Source organism: Peromyscus leucopus, chromosome 2, assembly GCF_004664715.2.
Source record: "Peromyscus leucopus breed LL Stock chromosome 2, UCI_PerLeu_2.1, whole genome shotgun sequence".
NCBI classification, from domain to species: Eukaryota; Metazoa; Chordata; class Mammalia; order Rodentia; family Cricetidae; genus Peromyscus; species Peromyscus leucopus.
This window is the reverse complement of record NC_051064.1, coordinates 114627997-114645220: the sequence shown is the minus strand read 5'-3', so window position 1 is coordinate 114645220 and position 17224 is coordinate 114627997. Positions and strand designations below refer to the sequence as shown.

General features: G+C 44.3%; 1 protein-coding gene across 3 annotated transcripts in view; it reads right to left on the bottom strand.

Annotated features, from left to right (window-relative positions):
- Positions 1 to 17224, bottom strand: part of Agbl4 (ATP/GTP binding protein like 4) — a 1176960-nt gene that overhangs the window by 110776 nt on the left and 1048960 nt on the right. For all 3 annotated transcript variants that reach the window (XM_037203416.1, XM_028889943.2, XM_028889970.2), the window contains exon 8: positions 12121 to 12235. In XM_037203416.1, the coding sequence (XP_037059311.1) occupies positions 12121 to 12235 (115 nt within the window). The remainder of the gene's footprint in view (positions 1 to 12120; positions 12236 to 17224) is intronic.

The following is a 17224-nucleotide window of genomic DNA, read 5'->3' as shown; positions in this document are numbered from 1 at the left end:
TAACTTATCTCCTGTGCGGAACATGGCTTCAGGGGACTCTTCTCCTTCTCTCCAGTCTCCTGCTTGGAAGTGGAACATACTAGACTCCAGGAGCTCCCCATCATTGCAACTTAACACACCCCAGAGCTAGTCACCACCTAGAAGAACTCAAAATTCTATCACATCCTATCCATACACTCCCAAAAAGGGAGGGTGAGGCCAGGAGTGAAGAAGGGATTTGCCAAGGTCATGGGCTGTGTAGTAGTAGGACTGAAAGTTCATTTCAGAACCAAGAAGATATTTTTTTCTCTCCATAAGAACATTGATAAAGGGTTTATTCTTTTTTGAAAGACCTGAAGGGTGACATTGTCTCAAGGAGCTCACTGGCCTTGAAGTTAGGAACTGGGTGTTGCAATTTCTTAGGTGAAAGGGGGCAGAAGTAACACAGGAAGGAAGAAGTCCTTCATGTCTTTCCCATGTGGGAAATGGCAAGTTCCTTATCTACCTGTTCTAAGGACCCCAAATCCAAATATGGACACAGAAGCCTAGGAAAATATCCTCTTATCTCTCTAATATTTTTGTGGCTAAACTTTCCCTGGGCAGAAAAGTGAAGACTTTTCCTTCTCAGAGGGTTGCTGTGAGGACCAAATTGTATTGTCCATGTGAAACACTGAGGACACTGTTAGCTGTTTTCATGGGCTGATGTTTAGGGTGCTCCACAGTTTGGTCTTCACTTCTCATCCCATGCCACCAATCTGTATACCATGCAAGAAAAGCATGGTCAAGGCTTATAAGCTAATTGCAGAAAGGAGGTCCTCCATACAGTGGCTGGTAGAATTCCCATTGAGTCTCAAGGTTTAATAAGCCTGGGCTGCTCCTGAGCCTCTATTGTCCTCTTAGTTGGTGTTTATGCATGGTGCATGAACTGCCCAGTGTATGAATGTCACAGCCTTGAAAATGTGTACAACCCATTATTGATGTAACCAACCGTCTTATTAAATAAGAAACACAGAAACAATGTAAAAGAGAAAGCCGAGAGGTCAGAGCTCAGAGCTAAAATCTCACCCTTCCGCCTGTGGTGTCCCAGCTTCCCGAAAGAGACCTATTTCCTGTCTGTTCGTCTATTTATAGTATTTTGTTCTGCCTTCTCATTGGTTGTAAACCCAAACACGGGACTGCCTCGTCACTGTCTGAATGTACAGCCCCCTAGGTCTTAAAGGTATATGTCTCCAATGCTGGCTGTATTCCTGAACACACAGATATCTATGGGATTAAAGGCGTGTGCCACCACTGCCACACTCTTGCTATGGCTCTAATAGCTCTGACCCCCGGACAACTTTATTTATTAACATACAATCAAAATCACATTTCAGTACAATTAGATTACCACCACAGCCCATACTTCATTCTCCAAGGGTCTCTATTTACTTAAGGCTTCAGAAGCAAGGATCAGAGTTGTGGGCCCCTAGTAAGCACTATGAGTTTGATTCCTTGATCTAGGGCAAATACCAGGGACCATGAGCAGGAGACTTAACTTCCCTATGTGTGTCAGCTTCCTTCTCTCCAATGTGATGAGGGCATGAGAATCTACCTTCTTTATTTAAGGTAGTTCTTGGGTGGTATACCCCTCCACACACCCTTGCTACTCCTTCCTGTGGGAGGGGATGAACTTGTCTGATTGGCCAACTCAAGGAACTGAGCCTGTTGGGCCTAAAAACCTCAGGAACGTTTTAGGTTCTGTTTTGTTGTGTCATGTCTCATGTTTCTTTTGTTTTGTGTGGTTCTAGGTACTAAATCTGGGCATGGTAGGCTAGTGTTGTACCCATGGAGCTCCACCCTCAGGCCTCAGCATGCTGGTTTTTGGAAGTTTGGGGATGTGAACATTTCCTGCAGGAAAGCTCCATTCTGGTCTGCTCTTGGTCACATGTCATGCTTTCTGGAAGCTTACTTTCTCCTCTTCTTGTGTGTATATGAACGGTCTTGTTAAATAAGAAACACAGAGCCAATGCAGAGATGAAAGCCCAATAGGTCAGAGCTAAAATCCTTACCATTCACTGCAGCTGTTGTCCTCTTCAGCAAGAGACCTACTTCCTGTCTGTTTGTCTTTTTTATAGACTTTCTATTCTGCCTTCTCATTGGTTGTAAACCCAACCACATGACCTCCTTGTCACTGCCTGTCTGTACAGACCTCCAGGTCTTCTATGGTTGGTATTGAGATTAAAGGTGTGTGTCTCCATGCTGGCTGTATCCTTAAACATACAGAGATCTGCCTAGCTCTGCCTCCCAAGAGCTGGGATTAAAGGCGTGCACCATCGCTGCCCAGTTCCTGCTATGGCTTGATATTAGCTCTGACCCCCAAGCAACTTTATTTATTAACATACAAATAAAATCACATTTCAGTACAATTAAAATATCACCATACTTGTGGCTGATGGGATGTTGAATTTAGGGGTAAATCAAATAGAATTCAATTTGGGCCATATATTACAGACCATGTCTTTCAAATTCTGCCTTCATCAACAACGGAGCTAATATTTTACCTCTCTGACTTTCTGATTCCTGAATTCCCCATAAATTAAGCAGTAGAATGAGAATGAGGGCAGGAGTGTGTTAACTATCATCCTTTTACCTTCAGTGGAGTGATACACAGAAGACACTGACAGAAGTGTCAGGCAGCTTGTGTTCATCTAATGCTTTGTATTCTATCAACACTGTTCACTTTTATTCCTTCAGAACACGTTACCATTGTCTTCCTCAGGCCAACTGTCACTCATCATTCAAGACTCATCTCACACAAGATATCCTGCGGGATGCCTTCCCTGACTGCTCCAATTCCTACATTCCCAAGGAGTTAGAATGCCTTCCTCTGTGACTTCTCAGGCCAGAATGGGGCCAAGCCTACCTCGCATTCTTATTGCTTGGTATCAGGTATGTACTTGGTGAAGGAAGGAAAGAAGGAAGGAAGGAAGGAAGGAAGGAAGGAAGGAAGGAAGGAAGGAAGGAAGGAAGGAAGGAGAGAAGAGAGGAAGAGAGGGATGAGAAAAAGGGAAGGAGAGTAGATGCAAGGGAGAGAGGAAGGCAGAGAGAAGACAGAAGCAGAGAAAAGAGTAAAAGTAGCAGGAAGCCTTCTTCAGCAGAAGCAGAATGCCAGAAAAGGCCAGATCTCAGCAAGAATGGGCAGCTGTATGCTCTTGGGAAGAGCCCAGAAGGAAGAGAAGATATAGGAGGGGTAAAGTTGCCAGTGGGTGAGGAGCATGGAAGGATGCTCAGTGATACTGTACAGGCCTCAAGTCCAGGCTAAACAGCTCAGATGCCTTCTAATGACCAGTGGGCATCACAGAAAGATTTTACAGTGGGAACTAGTGCTAGGTGAGCAGCGGTTGAGGAACTAAGACCAGAAATGATGGTGTTCCTGACTTTAGTCCACTGTTTTGCTCCTGTAGACTCCCAAGCCACTAATTCTTAGTATCTACTGCCCCAGAAACCTGTCTTTACTGTAGAATCAGTTGTTGAAACCAACTTGCTATCAACTCAAACTTTGAAATGCGATTCGGCTGCTTGCAGGACAGAGAGGGGAGCTGCCTCCACAGACATCTAGCCATCTGGCTTTTTCTGAGCAACCTGGCTGGGAGGCTCATTTGAATAATTGGTTTTGGCAGTGTGCACTTGTGGGTTAGACACCCAATTACACCAAGGGCCCAAGTGTCCTTTCAGCCTCCATAAAAATATCACCCAGGTTACATAAAGCAGGAGAGTCTCTAGGAGGTGAGGGTCTGTCTGGCCTCGGCTGTTGCTCCAGCTGCATCTGAAGTATGTGGCTCTTATGACCTTCAGTGAGTTACCGACTTGCTCTATATCAGGCAACCTGATTTCTTTGCCTAAGGAAGGAGCATAACTCCTGCCCCGCCTCTGCCACACGCTTCTCACAAGGCTCTATGAAAAGATGGGGGAGTTACAACTCAGCCAAAGAAATGCACGAGGAAGGATGTAGGTGAAGGTTGGGGTGAAGGAGAGTCCAATGTCAGACAGTCAAATGCATATGAGCTGTGTCATGAGTGTGGTCCCCAGAATGAGGTTTGTGATGGACCCTTCCCAGCCTTATTCCACCCATTAGATCAGCATGCTAGAGGGAGCTGACTGTGCCCCGGTTTCCTCATCTGTCAATAGGAAATAATGGTGCAATTGTGCAAATGGTTAAATAAAACAATAAATGCAAAATCCTTGGAGTAGTGCCAGATCCAGAAGAAGTAATGCATATTAGCTATCATCATCATCACCATGATCATCATCATTCAGTCTTGGATACCATGCCTCAAAGACAGACAATGGCAAACATCTGGAATATGGTTTTAGGACAGTAGGAAGGACAGGGTGTGAGGCTACATATGACAAGTTGAAAGGTTCTGAGTGCTTCAATCTGAAGAGCAGGAGCTAGCATTTGGTGGGAAATGAAGAAGCGCAAAGAAACACACAATCTTCTAACAACTGATGGCTGCTGAGAAAATACTAATCTGGACCTGATTGACCCTTCAGAAGGCAAAGACAGTCAGACCTTGAACAATGTCTTAGTTGGGGTTGCTATTGCCAGGAAGAGACACCATGACCACAGCAACTCTTATAAAGGTAAGACATTTAATTGAGGTGACTTACATTTTCAGAGGTTTAGTCCATTATCATCATGGTGCAAGATGGTGGCATGCAGGCAGACATGGTGCTAGAGAAGGAGCTGAGAGTCCTAAATTTTGACTGGCAGGCAACAGGAAGTGGTCTGTCTCAGTGGGTGTTGCTTGAGCATATATGCGACCTCAAACCCTGCTGCCACAGTGACACACTTCCTCCAACAAGACCACACCTACTCCAACAAGGTCAGACCTCCTAATAGTGCCACTCCCTTTGGGGGCCATTTTCTTTCAAAATACCATACACAGGAAGTCCTTTCTAACAAGCAAGAAGCACCAGTGCAGCTGATGCCTTGGAATGAGAGGACTCACTGTGCCTGAGCTTCCACAGTCAGGGGTTCATGTAGGCAGCCCTCAAAGATGCTGCTGAGGGGTTCTTGCTCTAGGCAAGACACTGCACCAGATATCTGTCCATGATGCAATGAGAGAGGAAAGGTAGGAGAAGTAGAGGAGGAGGACCTGGCAGATCTCTCAATGGGCCTGCATGGAGCATTGTTTTCCATTTCTAGCTCAATGGAAAAAGTGAAGGTTAGATACTGACACAAAATGAATAGAACAGTATTGTACAGTTTATATGGTTGATTTCATGTTCCCTTCTACTTTGAACAGCTTAAAATGTCCTTAATTCCTTCTCTGATTCTGAGGTGAAAACACACCAGTTAAAGTTTGTGTGTGTGTGTGTGTGTGTGTGTGTGTGTGTGTGTGTGGTGTGTTTGAAATATTTCCCCTGGAATTTCAATCTCACTATTATATTTAATGCTGTTTTTGCTGTTCTCCCTAGAACCGTTTTATGACTATTGAATTCTTAAGATCCTCCATTCTTAACTTTTTAACCTGTGTGTATATGAACATAGATGAGTTTATTTGCATTACGTGTGTGCAGGAGCCTACAAAGGTCATAAAGAACTTAAGTGTTGGTTTCCCTAGAACTGGAGTTACAGGTAAACTACCATGTGGGTGCTGGGAACCAAATCTAGGTCCTCTGCAAGAGCAGTAAGCACTCTTACCTGCTGAGCTGTCTCTCCAGCTCCAGGTCCTTCATCCTTTGAAAACTCTCCCTTGTCACCCCCAATTAGAAGGAGACTCTGTCAGCTTCAAGAGACAGTATAGCACAAGGTCAAAAATGAAGGGCTGTTCTCTTGTGAACACTGATAAAAGTGACCTTTTGTGCCAGGGGACTTAGGACAGGTTCTATAATACCTCAGTGCTTCATTGCCCTTCTCTGCTTAAAATGGGGCTGTCACACCAACTCCCTCACAGGACTTTGATTAGAACTGAAGGAGATAATACATAGAGCATACAGTAAGTAGATGCTTTTCCTCTTCTCATACAAACTTCGGGTTTTTTATTGGCAAAGGCTGGGGCTGGTTAATGCCTTCTGCTTTCTCAAGTACCAGAAAGTCCTCAACAAACCTAGCTGAAATTAGATTTACTGCACTGAAGCATCTTTGCTACAATAGGATTACAAGGGCTGAGAGACATACTGACCCCAAGCCCTTCCGGCTCTGATAGCATCTGCTTCTACCCCAGGGTCTGCAGTGTGGGGCCATATAGCAGATCAGTTCTGCACCACCCAGAGAGTCTTGCTCCACCCTGACCTCCACACTCCTAAGAAGCACTGAGGTCTTCAGAAGATGAGAAATTTCACGGCATCCTGCTATCTTCTGGGTAACTGCGTATTTTATGATGACTAATAGGCAATTACTATGGTAATATTGCAATTCAGCATGTGTGAGGTTTGGGAAATGAGAAATTATGGGTAACTACTTTGGACTCATTTCTATGGTAACAAAAAGTAATTGTCATTAAATACCAGTTATACTGAGGCTGTACCTGGTAATTATAGATTTTTATGCCCAGAAACATAAATAAAACCAATAAATTTATTCCAAGGTCTATGACTGTTTACTTATACGTGGCTCTATGGAATACACAATGACAAACACCTAATTAAGAAATGCAAACCCAACACAGAATTTCATATCGTCATATGGAGATGGAAGTTCTGTTTTTCATAGACAAGGCATTACCAATGCTATGGAAATACAGTGGGGTGCAGGGGTGGGTAGGGCTGCCTTATCTGCAGAGGAAACAATGAGAATGGAGGTTGTGGCAAAGAGAGTGTGCCATCCCTCAGTCTGCATGCAAAGCCTTGTGTTCTGCAACTCATTGAGAATTGCTCCCTGATTCTAAACAGATCTGCCTATCACCCCCAGTCTGATGGCCTGATAGCTAGGCTTGCAGTTTTTTGGCTTTGAGATGCTGGAAGTTGCAATATCTATCCCTCAAGATAGGAGTTGCCAGATACCTTTGGAACTATTTGAAAACATCCACATTGCACAATCAGTAGTTATGCTATTTTTTCTTTTGTTTTTAAAAATGTGGTAAAGTACAATATAACATAAATTCTACCATATTAACCATTGTAAGTTTGTGGCTCACTGGTATTAAACACCTGCAATGTGTTGCTACCAGCGCTATCCATGAAAGCTAGGCCTGTTAACCCACTACACAGTGACTTCCTCTTCTCCCTTTCCCAAATCTGCACAACCATCATAGTGCTTTCTGTTTGTGACTAGAGTGACTACTTGAAGTACTTCATGTAAGTAGAATCCAACAGTATTTGTCTTCTTATGGCTGGTTTATTTCACTCAGCATCACTATTCTCCAAGTTTATTCATGGGGTGGCCGTGCTTCTCCTGATAGAGCCTCCCCCCAGGACATCTACCAGACGATGAAAGTCCCTCCATATAGTTCCTCCAAGGAGGCTGGAGGAAAATTGAGGCTTGGAGTGAAATTTGTGTTGTCCTAAGACAATAAACCCTGGAGGCTAAGGAAAGAAAACTGCCTCCTTTGAAGGCTGATAAAAAAGTTAGAGCCCAGAGACCCTGGATGCAAGCCTGGAACCTTGCCAGTGGCCCTTCACCTTCTTAGACTGTTTCCCATTTTTCTCTAATGGACAGTAAAAACTGACTTTCCTTTCTCAAACAATTGCACTGATCAAATACAGTATTTAGGTGCTCTTAAGAGCACTGGGCTCTATGAGATAACAAAGTGGTGCCCGAGAATCCAGAGTCTGTCCCATCCTAACAGCCGCTCATCCTTTAAAATCAGAAAAGTATTCATGTCATAACAGTATGCGATTAAACAGTTGGGATTGGAAGCTGACAGCATCTGGCTGTAGTTACTCTCTTCTGGGGATTTTAGCTTTGTGTCGCAGCACAATCACTACATACCACTGCTTAGTTTATTTGTTCATTCAGGAAACAAAGATAAAGGGCCCATTCTGTGTCAGCCACGATGGCAGGCTGACGGGGAACAAGGCAGACAAAGTCACATATATACATGATTACAAATCAGGCCAGGACAATGCAAGGTGCTATGAAAGAGTGCAGTGGGGAGCCCACTGTCTATTGCAGGTGCTGGGAAGGCCTTCCCATGGATTAGATGAGACCTGACATCTGCAGGGGGAAAGGGAAGTGGAATTGGAGTGTTGTGAGCAAGACAGAGTGCATACTTGCCCTATGTCTTTATTATACACAGTAAGGGTTATGTATTGTGGTATCATATGATATAACAATTGCAGAAACTGCTGTGGAATATACTGTGGTTGCTGCATATTGTGATAAAAACTTTAATATAGGTCGTATATACTCTTAGCACAGCCACAGTATGGTACCACACACAGTAATCTAGCAAGTAGACTGCTGCTCTTTAACATAATGAATATTCCCAGAATAGTGTAACAGCCATCTGCTGCTATTATGTTCTAGGGTAAAATGTGTGCATATTTCTCTCTCTCTCTCTCTCTCTCTCTCTCTCTCTCTCTCTCTCTCTCTCTCTCTCTCTCTCGTAACCCAAGCTGCCCTCAAACTCACTGTGTAGCCAAAGATGACCTTGAATGTCTGACCTTCCAGACTCCACCTTCTGAGTGCTAGGATTATAGGCATGTGCCACCATGTCTGGTTTTATGTAGTGCTGGACACTGAACCCAGAGATCTGTGAATGCTAGGCAATCAATCTACCAACTGAGCCACACCCCCAGGTTACATTAATCTTCTCTACCTGACTATTAGTTAGTACTATACCTGACTATAGTATAGATGTTGGGTTATTAAATATATAGGCTGAGCTGATAGAACTGGGAAATTGACTGTGTTTTTTCCCTATATTGGATCACATGCTTTCTTAATGTGGAGAAAATGGGTGGGGAGTGGGAAGAGGGAGAAGAAATAGATTTTTATTTAGAACTTAAAATGTGCTCAGTACTGTACTTTAAGTGTATTGTCTTCCAAAGATCTCATAATCTTTCATTTCCTACTTAGATAAGATAGATAGATAGACTGGGAACTTAGTGAGGCTGTGTCAGTTACCCCAAGTCCTGGGACACATAGACAGTGGATCAGAAGTTGGTGTCACACCTGACTAACACCAAAGCCCATGTTATCACTCACTGACCTTCACAACTCTAAGGACCTAACATCCCTCCACACTGCAGGGAAGGGGCCTGTGATCTCCCTTCCTATCCTCATGAGGTGCCTCAAAGCAGACCTGTTTTACTCTAGCCTCAGAGTAGGCCAGGTCCAGGCCTGGATGCAGCGGGGTAGACATCAGGGGGGACAGGCCTTTATCTACGTCTGCCTGTCACTGGCCATAGACTTGGTGTGGATTCTTTAGCTTCTCCAGGGCCTTGCTCCTCTAGAAGGAGATGCTGAGAGAACAAAAGTCAAGAGGGCACGGAGAGGGAAGCAGAGACATAGCTGCCTGTGTTCTGACCTGTGTCTTGTGATCTCATCAGCATCCTTTGCTTGTTGCCCCAGAGTTCTAAGGGCCAGCTTCCTTCTTTTCCTCCCTCCTTCACAACCATCCCTCGACTACTAAGTTACTTGGAGTGGATTTTTATATTTGCAAGCAGAAAAACCCCAACAAAGCCCTTCCTTGAGAATTGTGAGGATTAAATGAAATATGTGTAAGCACTTGACAGACCATTGAGTCAGCAAACAGACTTCTTGGGATGGCATTTTCTAAAATGTTTCGTAAACCCAACACAGGAGGTGGGATGTATGGACCGTGGCACTTACCTTTTAGAAACATTGAGGTCTGTATTTCTCTTTGGGGACTGCTTGTATTCATGACCATATGCAACATTCTGAAAAGTCTTATTGTGAAAGCTATGTTTAACTTCATTTAGTTCAGCATTTCCCAAACTTATTTGAACTCCAGATTATCTTTCTTGCCATACACCTTAGAGAGCCATGGCAAACCCAAGAAATACGGCTGCAGGGAGAGCTTGGGAGGAGGAACTGGCATGGGAGAAATTGGTATGGGGACTTCTAAAGCACCTTGAAACTAGGCATTCTGAGTCTTTATTACTATCTTTCCTACACTCCAAAGCTGTAGAAATGAATTCTCATGATTGATAGGTTACTTCTGGCTACTCAGATCTGTTTTAAAAACAGGATTAATGCTGTAGTTAGAGACTTTTTGCAACTCTCATAATGAGAAAGAATCATGTTTTCTTACTGGGAGAATGTTGGGAGTTGAAACTTCACCATGAAATCATCTCTGAGCGTTGGAGCTACCTGGCCCCAGTCACAAAGTCTGAACCTAGAAGATATATTAAAAACATCTAATTCCCCTTCCTATTTCCTGGCCATATGAAGCAGAGAGAAAGGAGCCATGTTGACCAAGGTCATAGACCTATTTCCAGCTAGCCCTTCTCTGGACAGCAGATGATGACATAAATAAGCATGTGGAGTGGCAGAACTGACCTCTCTCTGACCACTGCAGCTCTTGTAATTAAACAGAAATGTTAACATAAATCAAATGGTCTTTCCACCACTATTATCACTAACCACACACTCTGTCTGTGGAAGGTAGAATGGGATTACTCTTGGGCCTGCAACAAGCCGTAAAACCTGCAGATGCTAATGAGCCATCACTCTAGCCAATTAAGAGAAGAAGCAAAATTGACTTTAATGAAGGCTTCATGCATCCCATGGGTCTCTCTTAGACCCAGGGGTGCCAGAGAGCCCCTCTGGACCCAATTTCCATGGTTTTAGAGAGTAGTAAAGTAGTCTTCTGTAAAATCTTTCTAGCTGGTTGTAGGGAGATCTTATAGCTGAACTCAGTCAAGGGCCTTGGAAGTCTCATCCATTTTCTTTTGTCTTCATCAAAGCCATTCCTCTCATTCACTTACATTCATCACTTTCTGAGTATCTAATGTTTGCTAATTCCTGCTGCTAGATAGTGAGGATGCAGAGGCTGCCCTGTCTTCTGGTGACCTGAAGTTCAATGGGATTTATGAACACCTTCCAAAACTGTAGTAATGAATTTCCGTGACTGAGAGACTTCCTGTTCCTTTTTAGATAACCAGGCCTGTGAGAAGCAGAATGGAGTTGCCACTTCTTTTGGGTGTTTAGAGAAATGATTTCTAGAAGACAGACATGAGCTGAGTTGCCAAGAGAGTTAACTGGCAAGGGAGGGATGAGATGATTCTACAAAGAGGGCCTGGTCATAAAAGAAAAGTAGCAGGAGCCAACATGCTTGTCTATGGCAACAGGCTTTGCTTGGAGAAGTCAGAGACACATCTCTGGGAGAAAAGAGAGTATGGCAGACTAAAGTCAGTGCAGACACAGGCACCAGGTCACACAAAGCCTTGCATGCAAAGCTTGGGGAGGTTGGTGTTGTCTTGAAGGTTATGGGCCTGATCAAATATGAAGTCATATCATTTGGGCAGTGAAGTTAGACAGTCAATTATCTGCTGCTATGTGGCTTTGGGCAAGTCAGTTTCCTCAGCTGTGAAATAAGGGCAATAAGACTGTCTATCTCTGAGAACTCAGTGTTCTTTTGGCAAATGATCCCCTGGGCAGTGGAATTTTAGGCTGTAAATGATGGTTCTATGACAGGAGAAAGAATATTCAAGATATGGCACATGAGCAGGAGTAAAGCATCCAAAGAGAAGTACTGTCCACATGATCCAGGCTGCTATTCTCCTTCATTAATGATCTTCCAGGAGGAACACAGCAACAGATCAGGGAACATTATAACCATCATCTAAGATTCTATAAAATACATTCCTCCTCATCATTCCTTCTGACACAACTGCCCTGCTGGGGAATTATTGTCTCTTATATAAGAGAAATTGAGCATCAAAGAGGAAAAGTGAATCCCTCAAGAACATGGGGGAAGTAGGTGCTAAAATTAATATTAGTTTTCCTGGTTCTTAATCATCAGTCTGTTCAGAAAACTCCAGCAAGTGACTTTGTGTTTTCTATAAATGGCCAAGGACATTAGCTGCACTCAGGAGGTTGAGTAAAATGTTCTCTAATCTTTAAATCTCCTCTAATATTTCCTCTAATGGTTAGTCTATTAATTCTTTCTCAAGTTTATTGGCTTCTTCTTGTTTTCATATCTCCATCCTGTCACTTCCTGCTTCTGAGCATTGTCCCCAGTCCCTCACCTGTAGTTGCCTAGGTAGACTCCATCAGGGTTGAGCATTGGTGCAATCTTGAAGACCAAGTGTTCTCGCAGGACACGGGCAATTGGATGCTGACTTACAAGGAAGTCAATGATCCCTGGGGAGAGAGACATGCCTGGATTAGCCTCAAACTGTTTCAAAAGGAGAGGGCACATTTTCCTTAGTCCATAAAAATGACAAGAGGGCCAGTGACTTTTGGCCTCTGTCATCAGCTACTGTCATATATAATTAGGGATACTTAGATATACAACTAGGTGTTTCCCAATGGATTGTCCAAATATATCCTTGTTTCTAAGAGAAGGTAGCTCAAAACATAGCATTGAGGCCTAGGGACAAGAGGGAAAAAGCACTTCATGCAGATGGAGCAGAGAGGGTTTCCAAGCATTTGAGTTGGGCTTTGGTGGTCCTGGATGGCAGCAACAAGTTCAAGAGGGTGCCCTCATCACATAACCATAGGGACCTTCCTGAAGTATCCCCTCTAGTATCCTTCTGGTGTTGCTCTGCATCTATTCATAGGAAAGAGTTTGGGGGACATAAACTGGTCTCAGCCCTGCCCCTCTCTTCTGTTCCATGTGCCTATTTCTTCACTGAAGACCTGAACATATAGTCAAAATACTGCTCTAATATTTTATGAAATTGGTGTATGCCATAAAGTGGTAGGAGAGTCTCCCAAATGCAGAGGGGACTTATTTCTCACTGGAAGAGAGGAAGCCTCTAAACTGGGCCCTTACAGGTCTTGATAGACAGGCATGAGGAAGACAGCAGGTAACTAAGAACAATAATGTGCGCAGCAGCAGAAACTTAGCTCTTGGAATGATAAATCACTTCAGAGTTCATTCCAAAGCTGCTGTGACCAGCAAGGGACATCTTGGGCTTTTCATTATGCCAGGCTGAGAATCCATGGGCAGCCCAGGGCCAGTTGGACATCATTTACTTCTCGGCTGATGCGGCAGTGGACCAGATGCCCTAATTTATTTGTTGGTCTTCATATTAGAGTTGCAGTTTGCCAATAAACAGGCAGGGTAATGATGCCAGGCGCCCTTGTTAGGGGCTAATAATTGCTTAATCTGTCCGCTAATTGACCCTGGCTCCCTGGGCAGCTCTCCATCAAGGAGCCAGCCGGCACTCAGGGCTGGGCCATGCTGCCTCAGAGAATGGCTTCTGGAAATGGAGGCGCTCACCTCCTTCACAGATGAGCAGATTAATTGGGCTGCCAATTAGGCACCTAATAAAAGAATGAGGAAAAACAAAGCCAGACAGACTATAGCTATCCAGAGCTCACTTTCCCAGGTGGATTTGGGGCAATGAGAGGGTAAATTTTAGACTTATCACTTAGCTCGAAGTCAGAATTAACTGAACAAGAACCTTTCCCACCCGCCAGTCTTTCTATCTGTGCCCACCTCCACACATGCTAGGGGTCAATCTCAGGCCCTTGTGCTTGCAAGGCAAGCCATGTATTGCCCAACCCGTCTTCCCAGACCCCGACTTGTCTTCTTATAAGAGCAGAAAGAATCATTAGATCTCTCTCTGTTTATGGCTTTGTAGGAAGGTTTATAGAAGAGGGACTAAGCTAAGGTTCCCAGCGGTTTGATGACACCAAGAAGGGCTGAGGAGGTTCTGGATAGAGGGCCACCTCAGGAAGGTAAGGTAGCAGGAAGTGAAGCATAGTGAGAAGGAACATAGGAGAAGCACCATGCCTGTGCATAGTCAAAAGCATTGCATGGATGGAGAGAGCAGAGGGATCCAGGAAGCAGAAAAGACTTGTGGATTTATATTTGAATCTTGGATGATTATTGGCTGAGAGTGTTGAGAGCTTGCTCTGACCAGTTTTCTCATTACAATGGAAGGATGATACCTAACCTGTCCAGTGAGATGGGAATAGCCTCCACCTTGCTGGGAGACACCAATAGCCCCCATGACACCAGGCTTTGGTATAGCCATGATTTTGCCATGTCCTTTCCTTTAAGCATGTATCTTCAAGCCTGGGGCAAACAGGGCAACAGGAAGGGGAAGAAGAGAGGGAAAGTGGCTGAAGGTCTAAAATCAAATTTAGGTGCAGAGATTCCTGCCTGATGCCAATCTCCAGTTGACTAGGATGAGTTTTGCCAGACCAACCTTATATTCAATCAAACCTTATCTTCATTGTCTTTATTTATTCTAGAATGCTTGGCTCAGGACTGGGCCCACAGCAGGTGCTTAAGAAGTGCTATTGACGGAGCTGGAGAGATGGCTCAGCCATTAAGGGCACATAGTGCTCTTGCAGAGGAGCCAAGTTTGGTTCCCAGCACCCACATCGGGTGACTCATACCCTGCCTGCAATTCTAAAGCTAGGGGGTATTTGATGCTCCTGGCTTCCATGGGTACCTTCACTCACGTGCACATGCCCACACAGATACACACAATTAATTAATAAAACTAAATATTTTTTAAGAAAGAGAGAGAAGAAATGCTTATTGATGGATCATTCCTGACAAAGCTCGAGGTTAGTTGAACTGACAGCCACTCACCCAGCAAACTGGGCATTCTAAGACAAATACAATGTTCTTGCAGTGGAGTCATGCACAATAAGACAGTGAGTGCATACTTACTAGCCAAAGCCCTAATGAGAGCTGCACAGAGTCATTAGAACCCACACAACGCTATTAACTCAACCAAGGCTGGTAGGGACAGGGGTGAGAAAGGGTCTTGGGGAAAAGGCCAGCAAGATGGGCGAGCAAGATGACAGGTGTCAGGAAGTAACCAGGCAGAGGAATGCTTACACCAAGTCTCAGTGGCAAGAAAGAAGATGGCCTCCTTGGCAGTACACAGTTCTTCATCACGGGCTTAACTTCAGGGCTTAAAATACAGTTGGAAACTCTAGTCTCCAGGTTTTCTTCCTTCTTGGGAACCATGCAGTTTTTTGTGTGGCCTTACTCTCTCCACTCCTCAGTTTCCCCAGAAGTTAAAAACGAGAGAGTGATCATTATTAGGGGTACTACAAAGCCTATGAGTTGATACAAACCAAGTGTCTCGCACATGGAGTAAGCATGTATATGTGTTGTTTTAATCATGGCTTTCAATGATTTATTCATAGGTGGTGGGAAGGGAGGAGAAAAGTGAAGGACAAATAGGAGAAGCGAGCAAGGCTATATATGTATGTATATGTATTATAATATATAACATATATTATTTTATATGTGATATATAAACAAAAACCACTAGATAATCACTATAGGAATTATAGCTAGGAAGACGCAGGTCAATTCTGGGCTTTAAAGAATGCTCCTGGCTACAGTATGTTCTGGCAGCGGGGAGTGGGGGTGGGGTGGGGTGTGTAGATGTGCAGAGAGAGCTCATAGACATAAAGCCCCTGGCAGTGAGGAGCCAGGACCTGACCCGTGGCTGACCAGCAAGGGCCCTGGAGAATCATAAGGATGCCTCCAGGAGAAGAGGCTGTCAAGCTCTCTGCTCTAATCCAACAACCCTGCAGGAAATGCCTGAGGTGAAGCCATCAGACTAAAAGAATATGGCCTCAAAATAGAAACTGAGTAAAGAAGAATGCGGAAAGGAAACTTTGCTGGGCCTGTGAGTTTGAGGGATCAAGGTTTGTGTGTGCTGTGTCTGCCTTCCTTCAGGTTGAAGGCTCCAGGAAAGGAAGACTGATCTGTTGGCTTCTGTCATATCTCCGGGCCTTGGTACCTGGCACAGCAATGGTACTTAATAGATGAATATGAAACGATTGAAGTCAGAGCCTCAATAGTGACTGTACACTTAGTATTTGGACTGATTTGCAGTGCTTCTGGCTCCATTATACAGACAGGGAAACAAAGTCAGACTATGACATCACTAGCTGACATTACTCATGAGGGCCTAGATGGGATCTAGACTTATTTCTACTGGCTTCAAAGCAGTGCTTTTTCTGTTCAGGCAAGATAGAAAGAACTAGAAGATTGCTCACATGTATTTTAGAGAATGTTTTGCATCTGTGGACATGATTTCCTCTCCAGAGAGTTCTGGGTGAGGTTCATTGTTTCTGTTCTCTGTTCAGAGGTGGCATCCTGGAATGAGAGAAGCCTAGACGCACAGCACAGCAGCAGAGGCATGTGCTGGGCCCAGGGTACCACATGTACAACTGTAGTCACTCCAGGCCTCCCCTGACTGAGTTAGACCATTACTACCCTCAGCCAAGCTCAATGTCTTCAAATGATGGAATCACAGGGTTCACAGAATTTAATTTTTCTACCTTCATGCTGGGCTCTGCCCATTTCACAGATATAAAATGAAAAGCTCCTTTTCACGTGTGATGTAAGGCTGATTGGACCATAGACAGAGAAGACGGAGAATCAAGGAAGAAAAGGTGTGGGAATAAAAGCAGAGTTGGGGAGGGACAAATAATGGGAAATTTTAGGTGCTGCTGGATCTTGATGGCTAGTGGTATTGGTGACTATGAAATGATGGTGTGACAGCATGTGCATACACTTGTGCATCCACACACAGATGTGCATTGTACAAGAACTCTTCCCTGCTCATCCTGAGGAGTGACTTCCTGAGAGGACCAGTTCTTCATTTACACACACACACACACACACACACACACACACACACACACACACACACACACACTAGTCCTTATGTGAAGGGCACTTTGGTAGGAAGCAGCAGGATCCAGGCAGGGAAGGAGACCATCTCTCCACTAACTTGCCTGGAAATGTTCAGTGTGTCCATTCACTTCTCCAGGACACAGGGATAGTAACTGCCAAACTGTAAGGATCTTCACACAGGATATTATTACACCATTTTTGAGGTGAGGATACAGAGGCTCAGAGAGCCAAAGCCTTGCTGAAGGTACCCAAATGGGCAGGCAGAAGTATTAGGACTCAAACCAGTCCTGTTGAATTCCAAACCTCAGCCACACCTGCTGCCCTCCGGAGTCAGGCATGCCTTCCTGGAAGAAGCAATCCATAAAGGTGGGCTAATCCGTTCAACAAGAGAGTCTGAAGAGGACAGAATGCACCTCAGAGGGAGATTTCATTTTGAATTGAGAAAATACCAAGGGCCTTGGGGAGTTTCAGAGAGGCACTCCTTTGTCCAGAGGTCAGAGACTAAG